At 32.6% G+C, this 15,116-nt stretch overlaps 1 protein-coding gene across 2 annotated transcripts; it reads right to left on the reverse strand.

The window, feature by feature from the left end:
- Window positions 1–4,498: 4,498 nt before the first annotated feature.
- LOC133794732 (heavy metal-associated isoprenylated plant protein 7-like) lies at window positions 4,499–9,490 on the reverse strand. 2 transcript variants are annotated; one of them, XM_062232119.1, is made up of 5 exons: window positions 9,353–9,490; window positions 8,113–8,281; window positions 7,551–7,762; window positions 6,353–6,443; window positions 4,499–5,142 (listed from the first exon to the last, which is right to left on the reverse strand). In XM_062232119.1, exons 1-5 carry the CDS (start codon window positions 9,398–9,400, stop codon window positions 4,796–4,798), a joined length of 867 nt encoding a protein of 288 aa, XP_062088103.1. In that variant the 5' UTR covers window positions 9,401–9,490; the 3' UTR covers window positions 4,499–4,795. The 2 variants fall into 2 exon arrangements, with proteins under 2 accessions (XP_062088103.1, XP_062088104.1); XM_062232120.1 differs by lacking the exon at window positions 9,353–9,490 and adding an exon at window positions 8,581–8,951.
- Between the last annotated feature and the right edge of the window lie 5,626 nt (window positions 9,491–15,116).

Consider the following 15,116-nt stretch of genomic DNA (forward strand, 5'->3'; position numbering starts at 1 on the left):
TTTTCATTTTATAATAATAATAATAATAATAATAATAAACGTTAAGGGATAACTCTCTCCACCGCCACCGGTCCCAATGAATAATTCTTATATTTTTCTGAATAAAGTTTTGTTTTCCAAATATGTTAAAGTGCATTTTTTTTGAAGTTATTTTGTATTATATATGGCATATTTTTTATATTTTTTTGAAAATCACTTATGTATAAAATTTAGACTAGTTGTCTGTAAAGTTTCAACTAATTATTTGTAATTTTGGAGAATATTTTGTAAAAATTTATTAAAATTAAGCCAGAATGCAAAATGATTTCAAAAAATATGTCATTTGCCAAAGGGACCCAATTAATAATTGTTGAGGTATCTGATCTCAAAATTTAAACAAAAATATAATTAAGTTGAAAATCTAGTATTGAAAGCTGCAATCAGTTTTCATTTATTTTAAGTATAATTAGTTTTTAATAAATTACAAGAGTTTAGTTATAAGGATGAGGAAAAACGCACGAATAGAGCGCCAACAAAATCAATTATAGTCCTAACAAAAATTGAGATATGAAAACAATTATTATAGTACTTAGATATCGATCATTTTCGTCAACGTCGAGATCATAATACATAGAGTGAGTGATAACTAACGTGTTTAAATTCACATAATATAACTTTATTATCATATCGACGCGAAACAAGATATGGTGTGTTATTGAGCTCTATATTTCCAGTATTCTATAGTATATTTCTTAGCTATATAGCTAGCTTGTTCAGTAGAGCTCTTTTAACGTTGCAAACTGTACATCTATCTTAAGAAAAAACCTATTTGAATTTAAATATGCATATGATAATAGATAATTTCGATTTATAATCATCTCCTATATTAAATGGTGCATAGTCTTTAGAATGCATCTTTTGCATGCCCTAATCCTCAAGTGCGTATTCTACTTTTCTATACTCATGTCATTTGCATGCATATTATGTGTGTGATAAGATTTATACTTGATGACTATTGTACCACCCGCAAGAGCTGAAAATTCAAATTACATCCTCGCTCGAAGAGCACAACACAAGCAAAAACAAAAAAAAAAAAGTGTTTTAATAAATCTGTCATTATCTGCAATATATACATACATATATATATAAAAAAATATATAAAAAATAAATAAATCGAATAAAAAGAATATTTTTTTTATATTTAATTTTTTATTAAAAATTTATCTTCAAGAAATTAATTAAATTATTTGGGGTGTTTAAATAGTATGTTTTCCTTTTTAAGCTCTTCTGTATTTTTTTATGTCTCTGTGTTTCTACGGGGCCATGTTAAATATAAAATCAAACAGTAATCTAAATTTGCTGATGATGATTTCACCATTTTTTTTTTCTGTTATATGTATAAATTATTGTAAGTCACTCAAGTAAGGATTAAACTGTTTTTTTTTTGTTTTTTTTGGTTTGGGACAAAGTGTTAAATATATATATCTTGTTTTCCACTACTATTTTTCCCTCTTCTAATTCTTTCGCACATTAATTAATGAGAAGAAGACAAAATATTCACAGACCTAGTGCTAGTGGGGGAGAGAATTACTTCAAAATTCCCACTTGGGGTGCATTATTCATAACACACGATCCTCTACGAGACAAAATATATTTATATTTTCTAAGGGGGATTTACCATAGAAAAAAAATACATAAATAAAAGCATATATTATATTATGTTGTGATATGTATTTTCTAATCACGCACGCACAAGAGCTTAAGAATAAAAATTAAAATGAAAAAAAAGTCTAAATAGTAATGCTTGATATGTAGAATAGGGGGTAGTGTGCCCGACATGTCTATCATGAGCTCCATAAATCACTCTGTCAGGATCTTATCTTTTAGTAAAACAAAGGTAACTAAATGTCAGTAAACTATTTTAATAAAACATTCTTCATATAAGACGATTTAAAAACATTGTACTTGTTGTAACACTACAGCATCCAAATGATTTATATATATATAAATATCATGAAATTAATTAGCACTTTAAACGAAATGACAAGAAATAAATAGGCAAGCAAGTGTTGCAAACTGGCTCGAGTGTGAAGCATAGCAATAAAGAAAGAGAATGATAAGACCTTAGCCGCATGCATACTACCCTGTCCTTACCCCCTCTTTTTTCTAAATTTTATTTTATTAAAGAACTGAATTTATATGACTTATATGTTGCGTCATTGGTCTGCGTACCAATCATGGTAATTTCATTTAGAGACCATAGGACTAAAATAATCAAGCAAACGAAAATTTATGAGGAGGTTGGTCTGAACGTTCACACTGATAAGATGTCTTATTGGATTGATCTATTTGGATTGGGAGGAAGAATTTATATACCGAGTGACCTTGTCAGAAAAAAAGGACCTTGCATCTACCGCGCACCAAAACAAAAATTGGTGGGTCTCATTGTCTCTCGGATCACCCCACTTGATAATAACTCTCAGATCGATTTCATTGTGTGCACAGTATTTCATTCAAGTCCTTTCATTTAAAACGTTGCAACGCAAGGAGGAAAAAATAATGGAAGTTATTTTTAAACTTGTATTGTCTGCATTGCATGTAGGCCTAACTTGTTCTTTACGGAAAAGTTAGTCAAGGAAGGAAAGGTCAATGCAGATTCGTGCTCTTTACGGGGAGTGAAAAAAAATCATAAAAATTGTGTTGTTACCATCCATCATTATGTACTGTTCCGTTCCCCAAATAACAAAAATTGACTCCAGAGAATTAGGTTTTGCTTCAATAGTGGCAAAGTAGTGGTGGGTTGGGTTTTTCCACATGAACACTACACATGAAGGGATTTGGATTACAAAGTGCCAGCAGAAAGATAAAATCATGTTAAATTTGCATCATGGAAGCTAAGGTGCTACTTGATCGATCGGTACGGAAAGACCGAGTCATAGACTCGCATGCTTTTGAAAAACTCAGATAAATGATTTCAAAGGTACATTATGTCAGAGTCTAGATGTTATGTTCAGATAGAACTTGAGTAGAATTATAAGAGATTATGTTTGATGGGTGTGGTAAATATCTGCTATTGACTAACAGAGGACATTGACACACATTTACATGTGTCAATGTCCTCTGTCATTTTATTTAGTACTGCTAGCCATGGTCCTAGATTCGATTCTTAGATTACACGGCGTACACCTTCTTCATATGATATGTGATTGGATATTATATATGAATAAATAACACTACGATGCATAAAGGTGTTCTTCCTCAAAATGAAGCCAGCATTTTCTATCATTGTCAATTTGACCATTTAGTTTGAACATAATTTATCAACATACTCCAGTTATCAGTGTTATCGTCTCCTGACCACAGAAAAATAAAATAAATTACCTCACCAAATTGAGCATTATTTGTCTTCAACGTTTGGAATTAACATCCACACACCACAGCCAACAGGGGTCCCCAGTGCCCACTAGCTCTCTCAATTTGGTCCAGTCTTCTTTCTTGTTGTTGCTAAACAAACAAATTTAAGATCCAGAAATTGATTAAAACTGATGATATATACATATTTATAGATTCTGGAATCATAGTTATGTTTCATATACTTCTTTTCTCGCTGATGTATACATATAGCCTTCATACCACTGAACTACGCGTGCACTTGCATAGCCTAACAAGTATGCTGCTCCAAACTCCAATGCTTAATTTTCCATCAGCTTTATGTAACATTCCACCCACAATGGTCTTGTGGTCCAAACCTTTGCTTGACCAGTTGTGAAAAGCTATAAAATTTCCCCACTTGATCCTTCATAATAATTACTATATACCTATTTGAAAAAAAGTACACATAGTTATAGGGTTACTTACATCTGAACTTGTATTTGAAGAAAGTGAACAAAAATAACAATATCTATTTGAAAAAAGTACGCAAGGATGGTTATATGGTTACTTACTTCTGAACTTGTAATTGAATGAAAGTGAACTAAAAATAGCAATCTCAGTTTCCCTGTGGAAGTAGTAATTCGTTTGGAGTCTGTGGCAAAAGATCGACTATCTCAATTATCAATTCCCAAATCATTAATTGGGCTTAAATGGGCCTTGTGCTCGGCCGCATGTGGTGCGGTGAGGATCGTACTATCGTCCAAGTCCAATCATATACATATGCTAAATGAGAGGGAATAATATTTGCTCAGGTCATTTTCATCATAAGCTCCGAACCTTTGGTAGTTTTAGTCAATCTTTACTCGAGTGCGCTGCTGTAGCTTTTAGCACAATCGGTGGTCATGCACGCGCGCCAGTAATTAAACGGTGCATGCCCACATATATCAAATTAATTATTTGTTTTTGTTTTTAGTACATATGTCTAGTTGTCTACCTTTGTATTGTTAAATGAGGAAAGAGAATAACTCAAGGAGCTCAAAATACATCAAATAATATTTCAAAAGGAGAATCACTTAGTCGTAATACGCCTTGGTTATTCCAACTAAGCTAGCTAGGTACGTACTCTGATACTTTAAGACAGCCAAAAAACACATAATATATATTTATATAGATACAAAAACTGCAGCCAAAATGACTTAATAATTACATACATGACACAACTTTGTTTGTTCAAAAAACCTACGACATACATAAACTACTTAGAACTCCAAAGACATATATATATCCATAGACAGAAGCTTATAAGGGATGCCCAGCTTGCATGCTTATCCAGTTCTGCTCCTCCTCCAGTCAGTATATCTTATTATTACATAGAAAATTGCATAGTTGGCATGAAAACGAAAGACAAAAAAGTAGACATTATTTATTAGAATTTATTAGTTGGTCACATGACGGAGCAAGCGTTTGGGTTCTCATCACTAAACATCTGAGGAGGAGGATAATAATAAGCATACTCCGAATAGTACTTGGATGGCCAATATTCATTCCTTTTGATATCACTCTTCTTATCGTCCTCTGATCCTTTGTCTTCTTCTTCTCCTTCTTTCTTTTCCTCTTCTTTTTTCTCTTCTTTCTTTTCTTCCTTCTTCTCTTCTTCCTTTTTCTCTTCAGGAACTATTGACGCCTGTTTCTTCGTCTTCTTGTACACGTCATCAACCAGCTTTGCGGGGTCCACCACACCCTTTACTACTACTTGGTTTTTAGCCACATCTGTTTCCACTGATTCTACACCTGCACGAGCACAAAACAAAACGTCTTATTGGACTGGATTGATTTGGGCTTTCTCTTAAGCCCATCTTGTTCGTTATTATTTGGGCCTTTTGAATTTGTTTGATTGAAGGGGTGATTTTAAATTAGCTTCTTGAATATCAGTCATTTTATATATATTTTTTATGCAATTTTTTAATAGCACTAGATTTAGATTTAAATCTATCACTTTTCTGCAATTAATTGTTAAACCATAAAGACAGAAACAGTAGTGTTGTTTATTAGTAGAATATGATATTAAAAAATGGCAATTATCAATTAAAATAGTAGTTGATCTAAAGTAATGTACCTCAGCGCACAATTGTTTACTGCAAAAAGCATAATATAGTAATGGGAATTTCGAAGTTTTAATAAAGATGTTGTTGATATGGATATAAGTTTTTGGATTATAGGACAAAGACATCAACGAAAAGATTCCAGTGCTTATTGTCCAATTAAAGGTCCTTTTGCGGAGTTGTCATTCACATTTTTTATATTTTTTATAATATTCGAAACAATGTGGAAGTAAATTTGCCCCGTTCTTTAAAAAGAAAAAAAGTCCACTTATTTAGAGAAAAAGAAAGCATAAGAATATAGACAGAAAACAAAAAAACAAAAAATAAAATAAATTGCTTGGTCACGCTTTTATAATTTATACGTCTAAAGTGAAATGAATATTAGAAAAGTTCTTAAGTCACGTCATGAGTTGCTCTTCATTGTTTTCACTTTTAATTGAAACCAAAAAATAAAACAATTTTGTAAAGGATGAAGAAAAAAAATAGAAAAGAAAAGAATTAAGAGAGAGAGGATTCATAAGTTCCTGCCAGTATGTTCTGCCTCTTAGCCTCTACCTATAGCCGACCAAGTAAAATAAATAATAATAACAGTAATTCTGCCAACCCCTACAACTGACCAAGGTAAAAAGTTTTTTCTTATATTTTCTTATCACTTCCCTTTTATTTACTCTACTTTCTCTTTATTCCTTTTTTTTTTATTATTATTCCAAACTTGTACATTTGTTATATAGTCGTTACTACTGTGGACTGTCCTAAAGATCCATTTTTCAATCAATAAGTACCTATTTCTGAGCTGGATCCTAATAATGCCTTTGTATGTACTACCAGAAGACGATATAGGCTATATAAATGCATATATATTTATATAATATAAGTAAATTATGAGTTAGAAGAAGTACCTTTGATCTTCCTGATTCGCTTCTGTAAACCTTGAGCGCAAGCTTCACAGTGCATTTGAACTTTTAATATGACGGTAATAGGAGTAGGAGGCTGCCAATCATGGATTATAACGTCGTTACGTACAAGTTAGATTCATATACAAAACAATGTACACTTAAAGAGTCAATAATCAGAGTGAGAGACAATCGAAAAGATATGATTTTGGTTGTAATAAGAGAAAAATTTAAAAGTTGATGATTTACGAAGTCGTATTGATGAAGTGATCAGACAGAGATGGTGGTCCATATGTAGTAATAGATGTAGGTCATGCGATCTTAAAACTAAACAGTCGGTGAAGAAAGACAAACGAAGTGTACAATATGAGATTTCATTGTCTCATCTCTCATGCAAAACATGTCACATTTCTCATATTAAATAATGTACATGATTTATATATATAATTAAATTTTATAACACTAGCAATCATGTGCATACTTTTTACATATGAGATCACGAATAACACAACAAACTACTTCAAACAAACACACATATTATAGATTTATAAGAAATGGACATGTGAAGCCCACAGACCCAGCTCCCAACGACTCAATGAGATTGACAAGAGAAAGGAAAGATTGTTAATAATGCTCGAAAAGCAGCAAACAAGGACCTGTCTTATTAGAGCACTAATTTTCACTGTTCTTATCGTATTATAATATTTCTCTAAACACCCTTGTGATCCTTTTGTTTTTCAGGCATTTTTTGGTGGAATAAGTAAAAATAAATAAACAAAACTGTTAAGACATTTACATCAAAGTAATTGGTGGTTGTACCCGTGAACCCAAGGGTTTTGCAGTACGGCACAACTAGTGGGAGGTCGTGGGGTCAAAACCTTCTTAATGACAGTGTCCATCCTCCTAGTTAAATGCGCCCTCTGTTGGCTGGGTCTCATTTTTGCTGATTTTGTATTGTTTCTTTCATGTCAGGGTGGAAAAATGGCAGTCTCAGAATTCACCGTTTTGGGAAGTGGGTCACACTCACACTCCAATTTAGTTCCTATTCTATTTTCTCACTAATTAATCCCCCCCAAATCGGTCAATTAAAGACTACTAGTGTTGGAAAAAGGAGTGTTACTTTTATGCTAATCAAAAGTCTTATTATGAGCAGTACTAAGTGGACTATATATTTTAAGTTTATAATTTAGTTTAGTAATTTTACCTCCTCTTTTTTCTCCTCTTTTTTCTCTTCTTTATTCTCCTCCTTCTTCTCCTCCTTCTCAGCCTCCTCCGGAGGTTTAGGCAAAGGCGATATTAGCTCCACTTTTCGGCCACTTTTCTTTTGTAATCTCTCGCACACCTTTATGGGGTCTGCTGCCTTACCTTTCACTACCACTTTGCTAGCTTTGCTATCTGTCGTTACATCCTCCACCCCTGTTTCAAAGTTTACCAACTCAGCTCGATTAACTTTAATTGGCACCGCCTCTTTTTCTATAGTGGATAATATCAAATTTCTAAAATATTATAACATAAACACTTGTTTAACATAAAAGTCTAAAAGGGTTAGGCACAACATTTGTAGTACTTTTATAATATTTGAATATACATTGCTTGAGGCCGTAGCTAGGTCATAAAATTGAAAGGGTATGTAGTGTATACTAGCTAGTATGTTATGTTTAACTACGTTTCTTCTTACAAATTTTGTGTGATATGTGTGGTATGTTGAGATTCCAAAAAGAAACATATAATACCAAAAAGAAAGAAAAAGAAAAATTAAAAAGTACCTTGGAAACCCTTCAAGGATCTAGCAACTTTCCTAGCGCAAGCTTCACAATGCATATCGACCTTGAGCACTATTTCTGGAGGCACTTCTTCCTTTTTCTCTTCTTCTTTTTTTTCGTCTTTCTTCTCTTCTTCTTTCTTTTCTTCCTCTTTCTTTTCCTCCTTGTTCTCCTAATTTTGTACAAACAAGAGGAAAACAGTGTGAATCTCAGCTCACACAAAAAAAGACTGCTGATTGGTGATGATAAGGCTAAGGTTTCTGAACTTGGCATACATAATATGTACAAGCACATGGGTTCTCAATGAGTTGGGCTATGGAAGACAGAGATTAAGTAAGCAAGACCAAGCTAATTAAGAGCACAAGTTCGCAGTGAATAATGTATTTCATAATTATGATAAAAAAAAAGAAAACGAAACAGTTAGACTAAAATCATCATTAAAATATATGAGAGAACCACTTCACAACTTACTTCACCCATCTCTGTGATGATTGTCAAGTACTCTGTATGGAAAAATTTGATGGGAAACGCAAAGTTTTCCGTAGAAAAGTAGAGATTTACTCAGTCACTAACTATAAGCTCCTGGTGGATGCTATTTAAAACTCTCACTGTCTCTGTTTCTCTCTCTCTCTCTCTCTAGCCGAGAGTGTATGTAATCTAGGTGTGTGGGGAAGAAAGCATTTAAGGAACGTGGGGATTCTGAAAAAGTGTGACGTGGTATGTATAATGCATACTAGACATCCGTCCATGGGTGACTCAGCAACTTCTGAAATTGCCCCTTATTTTCTTCGAAATCATCCTTGCTCTACTACACACTAGTTTTCGATCTATAGCTAGACACAGAAGAAGGAGCCTGTATATAAGTATATGTTAGGTATAAAAGAAAAACGAGAAATTATTTTTAATTGGAGTTTGAAAAAGTATAATTTATTCAAAATAACGTTAATTTGTGTAGTGCCACAAAGTGGATATATATTAACTTTAATAGGTATAGAGAGGTGAGGGACAATATGGGTAATTTAGTAAATTAGCATTGATTGCTGTGCATGTGTACAACTTTTTTACGTTCGATGGATGGATTAATACAATCAAACGTAGAGATAACAAGGTCATGTACGAATTCGTTCTTCAATCATATGATTATTACAAATAGCTGATCGATGAGGGCCAACTCAAATATATGATAAGGTTCTCTCTAATAGTTGTATCCATATATCACTACCAAACAAAATGTTCCACTTACATTATTACCATAACAAAAGCTCAGACAAGACACCATGATCGATCTCATCCCCTTCCCAAATGGAATGTCTCTCTATGTTTTTTGTCATAAAACCAATCAAAACATATCGTTTCGTTAGCCCAACACTACTAAGTGCTTGTTTTTAAGATTCATATAAATTAATGGCCGATAGAATTTTGGCCAACACAAAAAAGTTTATGTTTTCTAGGTCACTATATGTATATATATATATTGTCAATTGATGAACTTTGGCCGCGTTTGTCGAGAAACACAAGTTTTTCTGTTAAAGATTCTAAACAATTAATTGTGTGAACAGGAGTTTATCATTTTTCATTTTCGGTGGATCGGAATATACTATGTATACGACTACGTGGATCAGAGTAATATACGGGTCGCTTCGCCGGATATATATTTGAGTAAAGGAGCCCACGGTTTCGGATTCCAAGCATATGAAAACTTAATTTCCAAGGTCTCGATCGGCCTCCGAGAGCACTAGCCTATCGGTATCTTGGAGTTGAGAATGAAAGTTAAAGGCTTATTTGAAAAGAGTAGGACCCATATGAGAACCATTCATTCTGTGCCACGTGTGGGGATAAGTGCTAGCTGCATCTCATCATCAATTCTAGTGTGTAGCGAGAAAAAGGAAAAAATAAAGTGAGATGAAGAAAGGCAGAGCCTCAGAGGTGGATAGTTCATGTCTTCACGTAAACAAGTTGACACTCAAATAATGAAGAATCCCATTAGAGTTGGAAAATTCCATATTCTCTTTAGAAAGAATATATGTATAATAAAATAAAATAGAAATATAGTAAGAAGGATCGCTTATTTCGGGTACAAGCTCATCAAATCTCTTAATTCTATTATCATTTTGGAATTACGTAGATCATGCTCCCTCAACAAATTATTAACAACTTAACAAAAACAAGTTACGTTTTGTAGACTGGAGATTTCCTCTTTTTTCTTTCTTTCTCCTTATTAGTTTTTTCCCTTTAGAAATAAGCAAATAGATGTACTCTCTTGTCCCATGCATATTGATGTGGACAAGGATTACTCACATGCATATAAACTATTATATTGTGGAAAGAGATCAAAATCTAATGAAAGTGTTTATAATATGGTTAATCATCTTTAGTTTTTTCTTGATAGTTAAGTATTTTTATTTAAAACAGTTGTAAGAAATTTTTTATAATTTTGTATATTGTAAATTTGTCACGAATTTAGAGTACGCAAGTCTTTAAACTAGTCACTTATGCTTATTCCTTCCAAAATAAATATAATTGGTTTTTTTAAAGCAGTCACTGGTTAAATTAAATTTAATAACCTAACTGCAATAAATAAACATATTAAAAAAAAATCATTCTATCAATTAAAATAAAATAAAATTCAGAGCATTCCACATAGAGATGACCCTAAAATGTAATGTCAAGATCGAAGTACCCAATATAAAAACTTAAAAAGCACTAAGTTCTAACTATGTATGACTGAAGTGATAGATGGAATATAGAAGACAAGAGGAAAACCCTTAAATCTCTGCAACTTCCTGTGGATCAAAAGGTGATTCTGAAATCCGATTCAGAATCCTCAACAAAGCAAATTAAAGCCATGCATGACAATTCCACAAGGACAACGCATAATTTTTTGAGTGGTCCTCCCAAGATGATCAGAGAATGAGTAGTGAGTATACCCACAAGAAAAAAGAAATATTTAATTAAAGTTTGTAGTCCTTTCATTTGTATTATTGTTGCAAGTGTTTTCATTTTTGGCCACACTCTAATTTAGGCTGAAAGACGACTTGTTCATGGTGCCGAAATAACTATCTCATCTACCCAAATCCAATTTCATAAATCAGATTGGGACCTCAACCTAGCTAGCCCAGTGAACTACTCCATTTGTTCCCTTTCTTACAAGTTTTTCCCTGATAAAATAAAAAAAATAAAAAAAGAAGAAGAAGAAGCTGAATTATCAGTTGGAGTTTGTGTTGGATTTTCTCCTGTTTTCTATTTTTTTGGATTTTACTTGCCAGCTGTAGTGGACATCAGGCCACTTTATTAATCGGACCTGGGCCCTGGGCCTTCCTCTCTTTCTCTCTCCTTTTCTTTTCTTTTTGGTGGATTTAATTTCAAATGTTAAAATAAAAAAAGACTGGTGTGGTGTGATACCAAAACGCTTATGGAGCTCTCATTAAAATTAGAAGAGACATTAATATTTGATGTAATCTATAGTTGTGTATGACTGTATCAGTATATCTTTCTTTTCGCTGGTAGGTGATTTTGTACTTACTAATTTTTCCAGTTACAAACTTCAAAGTACTAGAAATTGAAGTTAGGAAAGTTTCATAAGGTCATATGTGGTTTCCGGTCAAAAAGTGTCCGACACATAATTTATCACATTATAATTGTTATTATTTCGATTTCATTTATGGATATGTACATGCACTCATAAATTATATTCAATTATTACACAATACCATTTTCATTTCTCATTTATAACATGAACCACTACTTGTCAAGTTTTTTTAACCAACAAATCATTATATTAAATCTCATCACTAGCTGATTCTCAATCTTTTAATCGTCATTACAAATACTTTACAGTACTACTATAGTACAAATCATGTTAAAAGTTCAATCATTATAAGTAAATTTTAATTAAGCATTATTTGTAATTTAAGTATAATTATGAGTGTTTTTTTCGTATCATTCAAGACAAACAATTTAAGAGATGAATAATTATATAGATTTCTGTGATTGACAATACTTCATGGCAATAGTAACACCACTTTATAGGTAGATAATGATACGACATTTTTTATTTATTCTCAAATTATTACCGTTCTCTCTATTAATGTTCTTAGTTTTTTTAGTAGTTAATCATTCACGTCTAGTACGAGGTGTTAATAATAAAGAGAGCTTAGTATTTATTTGGTAAGGAAATCTTTTCATGGTGCCCCCCATCCTATTGCTACTATAATTCCTATCCTCTTAATGTGTTTGTTCAGTCTTTATGATATATATATATATATCATTTTGTTTATAAATTATGATCACCATTCAATATAGATATGAATTAATGATTGCTCGGCTTCTACTTCTTCTGGAATCATGCTCTTGAAACTTATATAGAATAGGAGTAATGATATCAGAGGGCCAAATTTCACAATAACACCAATCATCTTTAATTGCTTTTAATTGTTGAGTACAAGTTTTGTGAGTCGTTCCTGGTCAATATTGTAGGAAGACAGTGATATTAATTTTTGCCGGGCCTGAAATAGTAAAAAGGTTAAAGTGCACATATACATTCATGTCTGTCTTGTCCATCCTAAAGACTTGTGAAAGGATGGCCTTGTACAACATTGTTCATTTGTCTAATCAAAGCCCACCATACCTTGCTTCTTTTTTTTAAATGGACTATTCAATCAATATGTCCTTGGCCCATTCTTTACATATTATTCTTTTTTATATATTAATTTTAATAAAAATATATTTGATTCATGTTCAAGTGGCACTTGACAATTGTGTCGTTCTTATTCTCACTGCTTTCAATATAGTTGGATTGTACTTCTGGGATTTGATGATATTTTATTTATTGTTTTTTTAGGAATTAAAAAAAGTACAGTTATTTTAAAATTTATATTTTAATCTTAAAATATAACTTTCTTTCTTACCTTTTCCACTCTCCATTTTCAGCTCAATCAAAAAAACAGTGTAAATATAGAAGGGGAGTATTATTTATTTATTTATTTATTTTTATTTAAAAAATGAAAAGGGCCGAGAACATAACCCACATATTAAATTCATTCTGCTAAGCCCAAAAGTGTCGGCAGCCGCCTATCTTTTTCATAGATTGTCATTGTTGAATTTGATGGACAACACTTTGGTGTTGTTAACTCATTATTTATCCTTAATACACCTATTGAACACACAAAATCCATCTTTCTATTTTTGGAGGTTATCCTTCTCATTCCTTCGACTTACGAATCTTCTCTGATCAAGTCTTGAATCTCTGATGATTGTTAAATCATGGGAAGTTTTCTGCAAAAAAGATATTTTGATGATTAAGTCAATGTCCTAATTAATATCATTTAACGCTATTTAAAGAAAAAAAGAAGAAGATAAAATTATTGTGAGAAAGACACCCTAGTTGATTTGTTGAATAACATAATTTCCCGTGTGAAATGCATTCTTACAGTTTTCCTCTGGAGAGGCGGATCCGCCTCTATTATGTGGCTTCTGCCATCTTTTTCCTTCATACAAATTGAAATGAAAAGGAAATGTTTTGGAGCCGAATATTTTGGGCCTAACAACATCATCATTATTTTTTAGTTTCAAAAGAAAAAGGGTTCCTAATATTACGAAGTAATATTTCTAATTTTGACATTGTTTTACAAAACATAATTATTGGAAATAAATCAAATTTCTTCATAAGTACAGGTGTTTCAACTGGTTTCACTACAAAAAAACAGGGCCTATACCGAAAACAAATGTCCTCGGTATAAGCCCAAATGTCCTCGGTATAGCCTCTACCAAGACAATGTCGTCGGTATAAAGTCCTCGGTACAGCCGCGTCGGTAAAACAAAATTTATACCGACGACATTAAAAATGTTCTCGGTATAAGGTTTACCGAGGATAATGTCCTCGGTAGAAAGTGACAAATGTCCTCGGTAGAAAGTGACAAATGTCCTCGGTACAACAAACCCCAATTTGTCATCGTACTGGTATATACCGACATCTTGGTGGTATATACCGAGGACAATGTCCTCGGTATAGACTTGTCCCCAATTTTTTTTTTTATATTTGTTATTCCCTTATTTATTTATTTATTTTAAATTAAATATAAAAAAATAGAATAAAATTAAAACACTTATATTAAATATATAAATAAAAACATAAGAGTATATTCGCTGAATCAAAATAAAGACTTGTCTTAAACATGATAATGTAATAGTCAATTATAATAAAATTCATACATAAGTCCTACTGAGTCGGTGCTCCAATATCGGGATCATCGGGTGGTGGTGGGGCAGATTGAGATCCCGGGGTGATACAATGAGTCCGGACATGCTCCTCTAACTGTCGAAGACGCTCTCTCATCTCAGACAACTCTTCATCTCTAGTTTGTGAAGGACGAAAATCAAATGGAGTTCGGTCCCTTATGTTAAGGATACGTCCATATCCTTTCTGGTGGCCCCGTCGTTTTCCGAAGACATTTTGTACCAAAGATATGTCTTCATCTTCAGGCGCACTCGAAACTGGTGTGGAACTCTCAGTATCAGTTGCCTGTGTCTGCTGTGTGTCGCGGTATGCACGCAATTCCTCCTATGATACAATGTATAATGTAATTAAAATTTTGAAACAATTAAAAATTTGAAAAATGTTTAAAAAAACTTAACGTACCCAAGTATTTTTGGCTATCTCTGTCACCCACCCTGTGCCTGATTTATGGTGAGTATCCATCCAGCTATCCGGGATGGACTCAAGTTGTCCAGTCTCTAAATTGCGCTGTCACGTATATATATTTTTATAAAATTAATAATTAAACGTAAATAAGAAAAATAAACTAAAAAATAATTAATTAACTAACCTTTTTATAGCGTAAGGATGGGATTGACTGAGAACCTCCATAGCTAAGCTCTTTCAGTTTCCTACTATTTTCCTTGTTGACCACAGAACGTTTCTGCAAAAAGTTATCGTTAGTAATATATTTAATTAAGATAGTTAAGTTTAGCAAGAAATTAATACTGTAATTTCTGGGCGTCGGAAAAAA

The sequence above is a fragment of the Humulus lupulus genome, chromosome 8 (genome assembly GCF_963169125.1).
Source record: "Humulus lupulus chromosome 8, drHumLupu1.1, whole genome shotgun sequence".
NCBI classification, from domain to species: domain Eukaryota; kingdom Viridiplantae; phylum Streptophyta; class Magnoliopsida; order Rosales; family Cannabaceae; genus Humulus; species Humulus lupulus.